The sequence below is a fragment of the Sus scrofa genome, chromosome 6 (genome assembly GCF_000003025.6).
Source record: "Sus scrofa isolate TJ Tabasco breed Duroc chromosome 6, Sscrofa11.1, whole genome shotgun sequence".
Classification (NCBI taxonomy): Eukaryota; Metazoa; Chordata; class Mammalia; order Artiodactyla; family Suidae; genus Sus; species Sus scrofa.
In genome coordinates, this window is record NC_010448.4 from 115769464 (window position 1) to 115787020 (window position 17557).

The 17557-nt window shown below is 38.0% G+C and overlaps 1 protein-coding gene across 2 annotated transcripts in view; it reads right to left on the reverse strand.

The window, feature by feature from the left end:
• Positions 1–17205, reverse strand: part of TRAPPC8 (trafficking protein particle complex 8) — a 94160-nt gene extending 76955 nt beyond the window's left edge. The window contains exons 1-2 of one of the 2 annotated variants that reach the window (XM_021096212.1): positions 16656–17205; positions 9458–9652 (exon numbers count right to left, since the gene is read on the reverse strand). In XM_021096212.1, coding sequence (XP_020951871.1) covers positions 9458–9652; positions 16656–16812 — 352 coding nt within the window. In that variant the 5' untranslated portion in view covers positions 16813–17205. The remainder of the gene's footprint in view (positions 1–9457; positions 9653–16655) is intronic. The other variant, XM_021096211.1, reaches the window with a different exon arrangement.

Sequence of the window (17557 nt, forward strand, 5' to 3'; positions counted from 1 at the left end):
AATTGATGAAAATTTTGGTTAAATAAGAAGAAATCTTCACAGATGGAGGAAATGACTTTATAGATTCTATTTTTCTATTTACTATGTTGCTCCAATGATGCTTAAATTTAACGAATAACAGGTACATTGCAGACATATGAAAAGGGACTTGTTTCATGATGGGTTGGGGATTTCTGAATAAACAAATTAGTTCTTTTCAAAATAGCTATTCATTGCGACACTATCTGTAATAAAAGACTAGAAACCACACATGTCCATCAGGAGAGGACTGGTTAAATAAACCATGATACATACAATAAACAGATACACTATGCAGCTTTAAGGGAAAGGGGAAAATCTCCATATATCACTATAAAGTGTTCCCAGGATATACTGAGTGAAAAAAAGGAACAGCAGAAAGTATGCATTTTTGTGAAAGAAAGGGAAGACAATATAAAAAGTCACACATGAATTAGCTTATATTCTCAAAGAAAAATAACAGAAGGACAAATCTAACAAATGCCACCATGTGTAAGAAAAAGAAGAAATGAGAAAGGGGAAAGGTCTGGAACAGAAGTTAGAGTTCTGTGAATGTACTTTGTCTTATGGTTTTACTTTGGAACAATATAAACATCCACATAATGAAAAATTAAATTAAAACAAAAAAGCAAATTCATGCATATAGCAGTTCTTAAACTGAAATAATACTTTCTAAATTCTGGTACAAGAAAACACTAGGTACTTAAAGTATATAAGAAGCAAAGGAACATTTTCTAAATATATATGGCAGAAGTGGGTTTTATCCTCAGGTAGGTCACACACCAGGTTGAGGAGGTTAAGTTTTTTTTTCATCCACATGTTTCCCTGAAGGGCTAATTAAGAAGACCTCTCTGTTTACTAGCCAAGACGTCTAGGGAATCCTTCTCTTTTTGCCTTTTCAAGTGACACTTTTGCAGAAAGTAGAAAAAAAATGAGTTTAAATTTTTTAGATTAACAAAAGACTAACATTTAGTAACAATTCTCTTCCCTTAAAGTTCTCTTGTACTTATTTTGGGATGACATCAGTATTTTGCTCATATTCCTTTCCACCTCTACATGTTCTTTGGAACTGAAACAGCGACCATGCTATCCTACTAGGTAAAGTTTCTCTATGCAGAATGTACTTTGCATTGTCAAGGAAGGGTAAGGAAATCAGCAAGAGCTTAAAAACAACATAATGCTCTGTCCACTACCCACATTCACAAAATGCAACCCTCTCTCTCTCCAATTCCTCCTTTGTTCCCTTCTTAGCGCCAGGAACTTGGGACACAGTTATGAGTATTCCAGTACATATCTAACAAGGGCTGCCTGCAGTGAGCTAGAGCTAGAACAACTCTGATCCTCCTTCTATTGAAACCAAATATTATCATTTGTAACCCTAACTCCGTAAGTGAGAAAGACTAGCTATCCTAAATATAAATATTACAGATAAATCACATATTTTTAGTCACAAAAATTGAAAGTACCAGAAAGCCAATATTCAGACTAAAAAAATACTAAAAAAAAAAAATTTTTAAAAACCTGCAAATTCCACATAATGTTGGCACTCAATCTATAACTTTAGATAAAGAGTAGTAGATATACCAAAACTTAACATACTCCAGAATGAAAATATTCAAGGGAAAAAAAATCAGATAATTAGATGTCATATAATTATTTAATTCAATAAACAAACAGCCTCAAGGTCAAAAATACTTAACACTAAACACAGTGATTTTCAGAATATATGGTTTAATTCAGAGGATCTTAAGACTACAAAAACCACAACAAACTGAAACCAGAACTCATATAAAATTTATGAGCATTTTGCAAATCATAAATAATATTAAATAATATGAATAAGAAATTCCAACCCTGTATTTTTTTTTTTAATCTTTTTTTGTTTGTTTGTTTTGTCTTTTTGCTATTTCTTGGGCCACTCCCGCGGCATATGGAGGTTCCCAGGCTAGGGGTCAAATAGGAGCTGTAGCCACTGGCCTACGCCAGAGCCACAGCAACGCGGGATCCAAGCCGCGTCTGCAACCTACACCACAGCTCACGGCAACGCCGGATCGTTAACCCACTGAGCAAGGGCAGGGACCGAACCCGCAACCTCATGGTTCCTAGTCGGATTCGTTAACCACTGCGCCACGACGGGAACTCCCCAACCCTGTATTTTAACAACACCCTTGAGAACTATTCTTGAGGAGATTATTTCTAATTAAGTGTTTCAGAAAAATAAGCAAAAATCAAGATATTCTAAAGAGATGAGAATCATGATTACTTATGCTCAATTATTAAATTCCTACCACAGGAGATTTTTTTAAAATCTCCTTTTTTGAAATTACATTCCTTTTAACCCTCAGTATATCAGGAAAAACAGTGCATTTACTATCTAGATCTACTTAACCCTTGATATTTTACTGTATTTTCAATTCATTTTACAAATTATTTAGAGTTAAGAATAAAACCTTGGAGTTCCTGTCGTGGCTCAGTGGTTAACGAATCCGACTAGGAACCATGAGGTTGCGGGTTCAATCCCTGGCCTCGCTCAGTGGGTTAAGGATCTGGCACTGAGTGAGCTGTGGTGTAGGTCTCAGACACGGCTTGGATCCCACATTGCTGTGGCTCTGGTGTAGGCCGGCAGCTACAGCTCCAATTGGACCCCTAGCCTGGGAACCTCCATATGCCATGGGAGCGGCCCTAGGAAAGGCAAAAAGACAAAAAAGAAAAAAAGAATAAAAACAAATTTTTTACAAATTTTAGTTAAGAACTTAAACATAGCAGGAGTTCCATTGTGGCTCAGTGGTTAATGAATGTGACATGGAACCATGAGGTTTCGGGTTGATCCCTGGCCTCGCTCATTGAGTTAAGGATCCGGCATTGCTGTGGCTCCAATTAGAGCCCTAGCCTGGGAACCTCCATATGCCATGGGTGTGGCCCTAGAAAAGGCAAAAAGACAAAAAAAAAAGAATTTAAACATAGCAAACTCCAACTGTATTCCATATTTTCCTGGTTTTAAAGATATATGTCACAATTAGGAACATTCCTTGAATGCAACTAACTGTTCATCAATTATCATGCATAAACCTAGAAAATGACCATCATGTAAATACCAATTTCAGATTCAAATACATCTCTAACAACTTCTAGTTTATCACTACTTCTGGTTCTTCCTGCACTTGAACAGCCAAGGTGAAACATTTTAGGAAAACATGTTGGATCATAATTTTGCTGAAACAAAAGGTCATTTTTGTTTGCTCCATCACTGCAAAATATCTTCATTTTTTAGACTTCTAAATAGCAAATAGAATGGCAAGCCAATGAATTTTTCATTTCTACATCATCTAATTCCTTCCAATTACTTTCTTATATATATCTGCTTTCACCATTTGTCTACTTACAAGTCTGTAACATAAACATCATAAAAAATGAAAGAATACAGTCAAATGTCCTTTAACAAAATAGAATGGTCTGGGTTATTGTCTCAAAATATTGTATGAAGTCCTTCCCACTAAATTAGTGATTAACTGGATGAAAATATTATATTCTCTTTTTGTTCTCAGCAATACACTGCTCACTCATCAATTCTTGAATTTGAGAAAAACTTTCTAGATATCATCATCTGGACACAGAGAGACTACGATTTCCATATATTATCAATTTTACCACTGTCATCAGAGTCCAATAAGGGGTGGTCACTAGCCACATGTGGCTATTAGGCACCTGAAATGTGGCTTGTCTGAAATGAGGTGTGTTGTAGGTATAAAATACACAATTTCAAAGACAATACAAAAAAAAATAAAAATTTCCATTGATTCTATGTTGAAATTACACACATACATAATTAATAATATGTTTATTATTAATTAAAAATTAATATATTAATATTCATTTCACCTGTTTCTTTTTATTTTTTAATGCATCTACAGAACACTGAAAATAATGTAAATGGCTTACATATTTCTACTAGATAGTGTTAGTCTAAAATGCTGTATTTCACTGGATTCATCTTCTGATTATCTAATAATTATGACCAACTGTGTCTTTCATTGTCCATTTTCTTTGCCAAAATGGGCTAAAAATGATCAATTCTCAACTATGTTTAATGAAAAACAAAGAAGAAAAAGATGTTGACTAAAAAGATGGTATCTCCAGACTTCTTTCATAACTTCCTGAAAAAAGATGCAATACAAAATTTAAAACTGAAGGATGACGCAGTAGTGATGATTTATTTTACTACTACATCATCCCAGGCAATTTCATCATTCTTCCACTTTCTCATAGTTCAAAGTAATTAGTAAATGATAAATAATTCCTAGAATGAAAAATAGAAAAATATATCAAGATACTAGAAAAAAAAAAAGGCACTAAGTTCCTATTCTTGCACTACCGCATTTTAAATAAATGTCACTTTTTAAAAGGGTTCTTTGTGAGTTTTGATTTTAAGTAAAAATCTAGGGAAAAATACTAAAGAATATTTAAACAAAATCTTTTTTTTTTTTTTTTTTTTTTTGTCTTTTTTGCTATTTCTTTGGGCCGCTCCTGCAGCATATGGAGGTTCCCAGGCTAGGGGTTGAATCGGAGTTGCAGCCCCCAGCCTACGCCAGAGCCACAGCAACGCGGGATCCGAGCCTTGTCTGCAACCTACACCACAGTCACGGCAACACCAGATTGTTAACCCACTGAGCAAGGGCAGGGATCGAACCCGTGATCTCATGGTTCCTAGTCGGATTCGTTAACCACTGCGCCACGACGGGAACTCCTAAACAAAATCTTTTAAAATACTTTTTTACACATGACTATTCACTGAAGTTTCATGGTATCTTTCAGAATAACAGCAATCAATAAAAAGGCAATCAGAAAAAGTATACTACATATTTAAAGGGGAGAAAATATGTTCTTTCCTATCAAAACAAGGTGCAGACCAAATTATACAATTTGAGCACAATGCCTGGATTTAGCAAGTAATCCTACAAATCAAGAGTGAACATAATAGACAACAGATGATAGAATAGATAACAAAAGTTATCACCACTTTAGAAAATTCAGACAGATATATTAACTGAAACACATACAAAAAAGTAGTAGCTGAGTAGGAAAAAAAAATATGCAAGGAGTAGAGTGTGAAAGATCTGGAAAACAGAGACCACCACAGGAAATGTCTATATACAATGAGGATTCTTCCTATTCCATCAGTGTGTCTTACCAATTATTGTACCAAGAACAATAGCTTTAGTTGACCAATCTAATGAAGAAAACATGAAACTGTTGGAGTTCCCATTGTGGCTCAGTGGAAACGAATCTGACTAGTATCCATGAAGACGCAGGATCAATCCCTGGCCTCGCTCAGTGGGTTAAGGATCCGGGGTTGCCGTGAGCTGTGGTGTAGGTCGCACATGCAGCTCGGATCTGGCGGTGCTGTGGCTAGGGATAGGCCTGCAGCTGCAGCTCCTACTCGACCACAAGCCTGGGAACCTCCATATGCCTCAGGTGCAGCCCTAAAAAGACAAAAAAAAAGAAAAAAAGAAGAAGAAAGAAAACATGGCACTGTTAAACTAAGCCTATGAGGTAAATATCTAACCTGATTTTCATAAATAGAATGGGTGAAAAGTATGCTGACTCACATTAATGGTAAAAGCCAGAAGTGTATTTCCGACAAATAGAGAGTTAATCTTACTTAAAATGGATAAAGCCACTCTTAAATCTCCAAAGTATTATTCTGTTACAATAGAATTTTGTTAAAATGAATTCAATACTTCATCATGTCACACTCCCGGTCTTCAGGAACAACATAACGATAACAACATAACAGTAAAACTAAAGAGAGGTGCCTTAAGGTAGCAGGGAAAGAAGCTGAAGCAACTGTTTTCTTCTACAGTTTATCCTAACCACTTGTGGTTCTTTTTGAAAATCTGCCTACAAGATTAGTAGTACCTATAGTAGTGCCTCCACCCACTTTTAAGGGTAAATAGTACTGAATCTTTCCCTATATTGAGATGTCCCTATTGAGAGTAGGGACCTGAGGATATTAAGTAATATAATTATATAAAACTTCTCACAACCAACTCATGACCACATTGTTCCTATAAACTATAACAAACCACTTTAATAGACTCTAAAAGGATAAATAAGCCCACCCCAAGTATACAGACAACCAGACATCAGATTTAAGAATCTTTCTCTAGAACTATTAAGTGGCCCCAAATAAAAGAATTATGATTAATAAAAACTGGGCAACCCTCAAGCCTATTCACAGACTCACGACTTAATAAAGAAGTCCACAAGCTAACAAACTTTTTTATGCCCAATCAGGATTTTAATGCCTCAATTTGAAACAGAAAATAATGCCAAGGGCTCAGCAGGCATATAAGGGAAGTTTCCAATATGAAAAAGAAATCAAAACAGACTGAAAAATAATACAAATGAAAGAAAAAGCACAGGATAAAAGAAAACTTAAAAACCAAAAGAAGTCAACAACAATTTACTAACATCCTCAGAGTTAAGATACCACAACATGAAACATCACGGTACCAAAAGGGAAATCCAGAAAGCAAAGAAAGTTAAAAAAAAAAAAAAAAAAAAAGACAGTGAACATTTGAAATTCAATAGCTGGGTTGAAAGATGAAACCAATGACATCCCCCAGGATGTGAAACAAAAAGACAGAGATGTACAATATTAGAAAAAAGATAAGAACATAGGAAAAGTAACTCAGGAAGTTCTCTATCTAACCAACAATAGTTCCAGAAAGAACACAGAAAAAAACAGGGAAGATGTTAACAATATAAGAAAATTTCTCTGAATGCAACTAGAGATTCCCATACTAAGTGAAGTCAGTCAGAAAGAGAAAGACAAATACCATATGATATCACTTATATGTGGAAGCTAAAATATGGCACAAATGAACCTATCTAGAAAACAGAAACAGACTCACAGACATAGAAACAGACTTGTAGCTGCCAAGGGGGAGAGGGTAGGGAGGTGGGATGGACTGGGAGTCTGGGGTTGGTAGATGCAAACTACTACATTTAGAATGGATAAGCAATGAGGTCCTACTGTACAGCACAAGGAACTATATCAAATCTCTTGGGATAGATCATGATGGAAGACAGTATGAGAAAAAGAACATGTGTGTGTTGTGTGTGTGAGAGAGAGAGAGAGAGAGAAAGAGAGAGAGAGAGGGACTGGGTCACTATGCTGTACAGAAGAAATGGGCAAAATATTATAAATCAACTCTAATAAATAAATGAGATTATTGGGGAGCTTGGAGTTAACAGATACAAACTATTGCCTTTGGAATGGATTAGCAATGAGATCCTGCTGTGTAGCACTGGGAAATATGTCTAGTCACTTATGATGGAGCATGATAATGTGTGAAAACAGAATGTGTACATGTATGTGTAACTGGGTCACCATGCTGTACAGTAGGAAAAAAAACTGTATTGGGGAAATAACTACTTAAAAAATTAAAAAGTAAATTAAATTTAAAAAATGAGATTAGAAAGAAAAAGAAAATTGATAGTCTAACAGTAAAAAAAAAAAAAAAATTCTCAAGAATAAAGTGAGTATACGACCAGATTATCAAAAGGAGCTATTTAATACAGTAAGTGAAAGACATCTGCAATATAAGAAAAAAAAAAATTTTAGTATGATAGTTAATCCCTCTCTCTATGCCCCTCAGCACTTTGGCATAACCCTTATGCCATATCTCTAGTATGATGTATTGTGACTTTAAGATACTAGAAGTTAGAATATATTATAATTATTAGCTGTTATAACTATGAAGTTTTATATATAGTATGTCTTAATCATCTCTATATCTCAACACAAAACATATAGTATGAAATCAATAAACACTTTAGCAGGAGTAACAAAAATGTAAAACATAATCACAAGATTAAAGGTATAGAAAAGGCCTTAATAAATAATCTAGCCAATCCCATTTTCAGAGAATAAAACTCATTCTGAGTGACATTCAAGTTATCCAATTACTTAATAATTATGGTAGTATAAAAACCTTGACACTCTGGCATTTGAGTCATTGACCTTCATTCACACTTCAACATGAATTTTCCACTGATGACCAAAATAGTTCAAATTCCATCACTTTTTCCCAAAAATATGCAAATTTTGCCTCACACTGAAAACAATAAGCTATGCCAGGAACTGCTTAAAATACTATCCTAGAGTTCCCACTCTTGCACAGCTGAATTAGCAGTATCTTGGGAGGACTGGAACACAGGATCAGTCAGTCCCTGGCCTGGCACAGTGGGTTACGGATCCAGTGTTGCCACAGCTGCAGCTTAGGTTGAAACTGTGACTTGGATCTGATCCCTGGCCCGGGAACTCCATATGCATGGGGAAGCCAAAATAGAAAAAAAAAAATCGTGAAATGGATTCTTTTTATTTGTAAAGATACCATAATATTCTATACTTAATATTATAATGTTAACTTATCTTGCTGAAATTAAAATAACATAAAAAGGAAAAAAATTATGAACATTTAAACAAAATAAATCTATTTTACACAAGTGCAACCAACTAATTTCATGATCTAAAGTACACCACTTAAATTCTCTTCGTATGGTTGGGAAAATCTTTATGCAATTAGGGGGTGATAACAACATAAATAATATATCATACTGATCTAAAGATTACTTTATTAAGCTGCTGAAATATCCTAATTAGATGATGCATTTTTAATCTTTCCTCTCTGAAAATCTATCCCAGTCCCCCCATTAAGTCTTTTCCATACTGGAAAAGAATCACACCAAATACTGCTAACTCATTTTACATATTACTAGTAATTCTACCTACCAATCTTATTATGAAAAACCGTTCACCATTCAAATCAGATTAAGATTAAATATTTACATACTATAAACATTTCCTCCACTTAACACTAAGATAAAAAATACAATAAATTTAATGTTTTTATATAATCATAGTATTATCACAAAAGAGTAGTTGTTTTTTACCTACTGTTCTTTCATTCGAGAAATATTTTTATGCATATGTTCTAGGAATTACTTCAGATACTGGGGATAAAATAAACAGCCCAAGTTCCTGCCCTCATGAAGCTTATATTAACTTTACAATTAGAACTATAAAACAAATTTTTTCCACTATGAAAAAGTAAAATGAAATCATGTAATTCAGAGTTATTTGAATGGCTGCCTGCTTACTTGATTATAACCTCTTAAAAACAAAGACTGTTTTTTTCAACACTGCATTCAAAGAAAAATGAAATCATTTAATTCAGTTATTTGAATGGCTGCCAACTTACTTGATTATAACCCCTTAAAGGCAAAGACTGTTCTTTTTCAACACTGTATTCCCAGGCTCTAGCTCTCAGTAAGAGAGCTTGAATGTTTGCCGAATAATTTCCAAGTTACATAATTACCTTTTCTAACAAAAGAAAACTTCATTTAAAAAATAATAATAAATCTTATTACATACCACTGATGTTGAGGTCATAATCTCCTGCTGTAATCACATTAGCTACTAATCCTTCTGCAGGCTGACTGCTAGAAACAACATCATTCAAAAGCTTCCGAATGGCTCCAGGTTGAGGTGGTTGGGTAATAATGTTGCTTACTGCTATCTTCAAATTTTTAATTACATGAAGCTGATTATTGGGATCTCTCATATGAACTTAAAAAAAAAGAAAAAAACTTGAAATTAATTCTATACAAAGCATAACAAGCCAACTATTATAACAATTTAAAAATTGGGTTAATGGTTTACAAGCAAAAAGAATGCCTAATTCAGAAACCAGAAATTCCAAGTGGTACAGTCTTCCAGAATACAACTGACAACATTTCCTTATATACCAAAAGGGCTAGTGAGACAGTCTAAAATTCCTCTCCCGCAACACTACTGCTCACAACTGCTCTACTCTACATCCTTTCCTTCCTCTTATGTTTGGAGCTGCCAGGAACCAATGACCATCCATATCAAATCTCTCTCACCTCACCCTAAGGTTGGTTGAGGGCATTTCAGGGTCCATGGCATCAACAATGAACACAGTAAAAGGGAAGAAAGGGGAATTAAATGCTGCATGCAGACTTCCCAGCTTCCCCAATCATGAGGCTACATCTTCAGCCCCCATTCTACTATCATAAAAATCAATGCCTACTTTGGCTGGGTCCACGTTAGAACAGTGGGCATGCGAGAACTCTCTGTACTTTTCTTCTCAATTTTCCTATGAATTTAATCTGCTCTTTAAAAAAAAAAAAGTCTATTACAAAGAAAAAAAAAAAAAAATCATTGCCCAGATCCCTTCTCCTAACCCAATACCTCCTGCCTCCTCCCTACTATATAGGCTTTGTCTCAAATCTATGGGATTTATAACCAGTGGTTCAGAGCTTTAAGTCCAGAGAACAGGCTCTCAGGCGACTGTACCAAGACAGTGCCCAAGTGCAGAGTAGGAAATGCGAGCATATATTTTTTTCTTATAAATATAAGCAGATGAGATGATTACGTCCCATAGTAGTATTGTAAGCAGTCCACTGTACTGACTCCCCAACTTTTGGAGTTTGACTTTATTTGAAATCCCAACCCACCAGTTATTAACTGGGCTATCCTAAACAACTTTTAAACTCTTCTGGGCTTCAATTTCTTCCTCTGTAAGATGTGAAGAAAATAACCTACTTCACACAGTTATTTTAAGGATTTAGGTGAGATACTGTTAGAAGATACAGTAAGTATAAAGCTCTCAGCCTGTACCTGACACATAACATACAGTAAAGTGCTCAAGAAGTGATGGAGGCAGCATGTACAACATACTCAATTTTAAGTACATCATGGATCATCATATACAAATACTAGCCAATTCTGGAAAACTGACTTTCGGTACCTATCCACTAATAAAAGATATTTTTTCCCCAATGGAAAATGCTTTAAACCAAACTTTTAAGTTCTGGCCTGCCTATGTTTTAAATAAAATTACAGCCATTAAAAACTGTCTTCCTAAATTTCCTGTGTGTCCTCTCTGCTGACTTCTAAATTTTTAATTAAAAAACCTAAGACAAAAATCTTTTTAAAAATACTACAGGAGTTCCCGTCGTGGCTCCATGGTTAACAAATCCGACTAGGAACCATGAGGTTGCGGGTTCAATCCCTGGCCTTGCTCAGTGGGTTAAGGATCTGGCGTTGCCATGAGCTGTGGTGCAGGTCTCAGACGTGGCTCAGATCCCTCGTTGCTGTGGCTGTGGCACAGACCAGCAACTACAGCTCCGATTAGACCCCTAGCCTTATGCTGCAGGTGCAGCCCTAAAAAGACAAAAGACAATAAATAAATAAATAAATAAATAAAAATACTACATGTGACATGAATATGTGCACTTGTGTTAAAAAAAAACTAAATATACTATACATACAGAAAGTATACATGCAAATTCCATTATAATGGTTACCTATGATGAAGGAAGGGAAGAAATGGGGCTAAGGGTAGAAGGTGAAATCAACTGTATCTACAATACTTCTTTTTAAAGAAAAGGAAGATACAAAGCAAGTATGACAAGATTCGTTGGCTCTGGGTAGTAGGGAGCTGGATGTTTCTTGTATACTCTTCATCTGTAATTGCGGATGTTTTCTAAATTATTTAAACAAACATACACAGGCCTCTCTCCCTAATTAAACTTCTCAGGTGATCTATATAAGAAAAAAACTAAAAAACATTAAAATACTATGGTACATTTCTGATATTTTTAGGAACACATTGTACAAGTAGTTTCCTTGAAGGTGATCCATAATTGTCAAATAACTCAAATAGCCATGTGTGTATCAACCCTCTCTCAAAATTTTAAATTGGCTTTAGTATTCTTAAGTGTTAACACAAAAATGGTTATTCTAGTTGTACCCTATATTCAGAATGGGTTTATCAGTTATCAGGTTATTATTATTGGGTAATCCTAATAATCCAGAAATGAGTTAATGGGAGGCAGACAGCTTCTGAAATGGCACTCAATGATCCTGGTATTTCCTGGCATACACACTTGTTTCGTCCCTTCCCACCTTCCAAGACTGGTGTGTGTAAGCAATGGAACATAGCAAAAACAGTGGTATAGAGTATGGCTTCCATCCTGGGTTCTCTCTCTGATCGCTCCCTCTGAGAGAAGCTAACTGCCATGTCATAGAGACACTCAGGGAACCTATGAAGAGGCCCACAAAACAGAGAACTGAGGTTTCAGGCCAACATCTAGTGAGGAAGTGAGACTTGCCAACAGCAAATGAGTGAGCCTGGAAGCAGATCCTTCAGCCCTAGATCACTGCTGACAAACAGCTCCACCGCAACCTCAAAAGAGACCCTGAGCCAGAACCATCCAGGTAAGCCACTCCCAGATGCCTGAGAAACAAACAATAAATGCCTTTGTTTTAGGTGCTAAATTTTGGGGTAATTTGTTACACAACAATATATAAGTATTACACTGGAAGATCACAAAACCAACCTAATAAAGAGAAAGTCAAGAGCTAAAAATAATCATTTTTTTAACAGAAATGCTATTAAATAACACAAAAAGTCCAAAAGGTTCCAAATTAAATAATTATACTACGGCCTCATTAAGATTATAATATCACAAAAGGTGACTTTATACATCATATAACATCTCAATTTCAAAGTGAAATTCAGCTCTACCATTATCTTACTTTTATAGGTTGCCATATAATTTCTTTAATACTGAGAAGTAACATTTCCCAGTATGGGCTGCCCATGGAATACTGGTTGCTCAAGATAGATGTTTCTGAAAAATCAATTCCATGTTCAAATAAATTTGGGAAATACTGGATTAAGTTTTTAAAAGATCTCTTTATAGCAGGTGTTCCAGAGTAATTATATGCTAAACGACACTGTAATTCTCCCAAACACATGCTATATTAAGCAAACTTATTTGACCACAAAATTTTTTCAGTGAACATATAATACAACTGGTGTCCTATGGAATATATATATTTTTATCTTTCATTTTTATGTAGCACATAAAACTTTACTGTATTAAAAAAAACTTCAACTGCTTTAAACCACACAACTCTCCCAAAATTTTATACCCTTACTCAAAAAATCTATGACTGCCACACATTTACCATTAGATATGAAATCAAAAATTTCTTCCCTAGGAGTTCTTTTGTGGCACAGCAGGAGAAAGATCCGGTGTTGTCACTGCAGTGGCTTGGGTCACTGCTGTGGCATATGTTAAATCCCTGGACTGGGAACTCTCATATGCTGCGAGAAGAGCTAAAAAAAAAAAAAAAAAAAAAAAAAAAAAAAGGAAAATTTCTCTTCTAAAATTCAAGATCCTTCCTTATCTAGCATTTTCCCTTACTACTCTGTACTCCAATAGTGAGCTTTCCCACTAATCCCCAACCAATCATAATTTATACCTTTTGCCAATACCATTCTAACTTCATCTCTGTCCTCAACAGGGAATGTCCACCCTCTCCACTTCCACCACTCTCTACCTATCACACTCAACTGACTACGCTCCTTCGCTAAATCACTTGCGGTCTACATACGGAAAGCAAGAGTACACAGGGAAAGCAGAGTACTGATTTTAGCCTCTTCATTTTTTCTCCTCTATTCACTGCACTGTCCAGCATAGGAGGCACCAGCCACGTGTCCACTGAGCACCTGAAATATTTCTAGTCCAAACTGAGATGTGCTATGTGTAAAATGCACACGAAGTTTCAAAGACTTAGCAATTTTAAAAAATGTAAAATATCCTGTTATGATTTTTTTATATTACATGTTGAAATGGTAACATTTTAGAAACAGTGACTTAAATAAGATACATACAGAGCTATATCTCTCTATATAGATATATCTTGTTAGATATGGCACACCCATAGCATATGGAAGTTCCCAGGCCAAAGATCCAAGCCACAGCTGCAACCTATGACACAACTGCAACAACACTGGATCCTTAACCCACTGAGCTGGGCCAGGATTGAACCCTTAACACCATAGACACAACACAGGATCCTTAACCCACTGTGCCACAGCAGAAACTAAACTGGCTGGCTGCACCTGCGACATACAGAAGTTCCAGGGCCAGGGATCAAACCAGAGCCATACCCGTGACAATGCCATGCAGTTTGGTTGTACGCACCAAAAGTCCAAAGATTTTTTCTTTTTTTATGGCTGCCATTCATGGCATGTGAAAATTCCCAGGCCAGGAATTGAAATCTGAGCTGCAGCTGCAACCTACACTGCACTTGTGGCAAGGCCAAATCATTTAATCCACTCTGCCCAGCTGGGGATCAAAACCTTGCCTTGGAAGCCACCCAAGCAGCTACAGTGGGATTCTTAACCCACTGCACCACACCAGGAACTGATATATATTTAAATACATAGAGACAGATTTTTTTTTTTTTTTTTTTTTTGGCCATACCCCCCTGCATGTGGTAGTTCCCAGGCCAGGGATCAAACTCACAACACAGCAGCAACCCGAGCTACTGCAATGACAATGCAGGACCCTTAACCTACTGCACAAGAGAACTCCAAAATAAATTATTTAAACTACTTTCACCCACTTCTTAGCTTTTACAACGTACCTACTAAATAACTTAAAGTTACACATGAGACTCACATCATTTTACTATTGGACAGCACTGCTCCTTCGTGTGAATAAGTATTGCCAGCAGATAAGAAGACCTGACTGAGAACACCTTCTCTTTTTTTTTTTTTTTTTTTTTTTTCTTTTTAGAGCCGTATCTGTCGCATATGGAGGTTCCCAAGCTAGGGGTCAAATAAGAGCTGTAGCCGTCGGCCTACACCACAGTCACGGCAACTCGAGATCCTAGCTGCGCCTGCCACCTACACCACAGCTCACGGCAATGCCCGATCCTTGACCACCAAGCAAGGCTGGGAATTGAACCTGCATCCTCATGGATACTAATTGGATTCGTTTACGCTGCATCAAGAAGGGAACTCCAGAACACCTCTTGAGTCACACTACCTGCTTTGAAAACTTTCCCACCCCTAAGACTGGACAAATTAACATCTCTATGCCTCAATGTCATCAAATTTAAGTTGGTGTTGACAGTATCTAATGACAGTACCTTTAACTCAAGGAGGACTGAGAGACAAAAGCTACATAAGCAATATCAAGTGGTATTATTCTTTATTAACAAAGTAGAAAAAAGCCTATAGATCAAAGTCAAATTGGTGCTCCCCATTTTGTTTTTTAAGAATTTAAGAATGTAGAGAGAGGACTTTGTTGTTTTTGACTTAATACTAGAGGAGATGAGACTGATGATTAACGTACAGGCTGAAGAAAATCAAGAGTTCTCAAACTGTTTTGTTTTTGTTTTTCCCTTCTTAGGGCCACACCCAGGGCATATGGAGGTTCCCGGGCTAGGGGTCCAATCAGAGCTTCAGCTTCGGGACTACACCACAACCACAGGAACGTGGGATCCCAGCTGCGTCTGCGACCTACACCACAGCTCATGGCAACGTGGGATCCTTAACACACTGAGCGAGGCCAGGGATCCAACCCGCAACCTCATGGTTCCTAGTTGGATTCGTTTCCACTTTGCCAAGACAGGAACTCTTCAAAGCGTTGTGGGGTTTGTTTTCTTTTTTAATAGCTCCCTTTCTCCTTTAAATACAAAAGAATATACACCTGTGGCATGTAAATACATAAATTTATGGCACAGCATTGTTTTTTTGTGGAGAAGTCACCATAACCAAAAAAAATCATGGTCGTTGGCTCAACACAGCTTTATTATAGGCCCGTTTATTTTATTATAGAAACTTTTTATTTAAAGTTCTTACAAAGAACTTCACCTAAACTTTGCTATGTCCTGTTTGCAAAGTGGAGGTAAAGATACTGGTTAAACCACATTTGGGAGTTAATATTACGCTTACTTTTCCCTAATAAAGAATCCAAAGCTGGAGAAAACCAGGTAGCTCTTCAATAAGACATTTCTCCCGGTGATTAAACGCTTATCTGGAAAAAACAAATGTCAGGCCTTTTCCATTCCTATAAATGTAGATAACTCTAACTATCTCGATTAAATTAACTACAACTTGTCCTTACTTCCTAGTTCATCAGGCAAAAAAAAGGCTGTTCCAAGTTTCATTACTTTTATAATACTTCTCATTTTCTTGAGAAGTTATAATACTTTATACCTAAGGACACATTTAAATGTTGAAAAGAAAAAAGTAAAATAACTAAACATAAGTCTAGAAAAGGATGAGCCTCACTACTAAAGAATGTAATACTACTCAAGACAACTTTGAAAGCCCAGTTTAACTCCCAGGGGAAGATGATTCGTCTTCTTTACTAAGACCTCAAACGTCTAACAGGCAGATCTTACTCTCACCTTCTCTGCAACTTCCTAATTCCCTCCCTATGGCCGCAGAAACAGTCTCACTGCCCTTCTCTGGGCCCACTCTTTTTTTTACACGAATTACCTAACAGTCTAACTTGTCTGGGAAGTGCCTAGAAAAGCTGGAGGTTAGGACCACGCTGTCTTGACAACCTCTCCCCTGGCCCCTCCTCCAGCGGCCGCCCGAGAGAAAGAGGGGCCCCAGCCCGACGCCACTCTACCGGCTCCTGGATGTAAACATCGCCGTTCTCTTCCCCACCCGCGCCCAACTTCCCTCTCCCGGCCGCGGTTTTGCAGGAGCTCAGTGAAAAGGGAGACCACATACCCTCGGAAGTGAGGCGAGAGAAGGGCTTAAGCAACTCCGCGAAGCTAAGGTGATTGAGACGAGTGAGCCGCTCGGCTTCGTCGCTGCATAGCGCGGCGACACAGGGTACGAAGGAGTCCGGGATGAGCTCCTGCACCGACTGTACACACTGGGCCATCACCACGGCAGAGGCGGCGGCGTCCGCCTTTCGGCCCACTCAGAGGCTGATCCAGCGGCTGCAGCAGCTACTGCCGCCGCCCGCCAGCCTGGCCCGGCCGGGCGGGGCCCGGCACTAAAGCCTTGAAACCAATAGAAGGAACAGATGCTTCCTCGGTTCCCGGGGCACCAGCCACTGACCCCTCCCCGTCACCGCCGCTCCTCAGCACTCGCCCCGGCGTCCTCGCATTCCACCCAGATAAGTGGAGACGCCGACAATCGCCAGTTAATCCTCCCGACGGCAAAGCCTTGGTCACTGTCCCACCGGTATCGCCATATTGAGGCCGAACCCTGACCCACCGGCGTACTTATCCCATCAGCCCCCGCGCTCGCCCCTCACGTGACAGTGTCAAAGGAGGCGATAGGGGCGGAGAAAGAGAGCGGGGAGAGGGAAGTAAAAGAGCGACCGAGGCCTGTAGGGAGGCCGGCGCCGGAAGTGGGACGGGTGGGTCCCTTACTAGGCAGGGCTAGGGCGGGGACTACGAGTGCAGTGGGCGGGGCTAGGCAGACAGGCACGCAGCGTTAGGTCTGGCTTGGCAAAGCCGCTCCATGTGCGACCGGGAGTCAGTAGGTAGACGCTTGTGATCCGTGATGATACAGTGGTGGAGGCGCTCGTAAGCCTTCCACGCCCAGGGGGCCTCCCCTGGAAACAGTGGGCAAGTGATGTGGCTGTTCGCGCTGCTTCCTGCCCATTGGCCCCGCCCTTC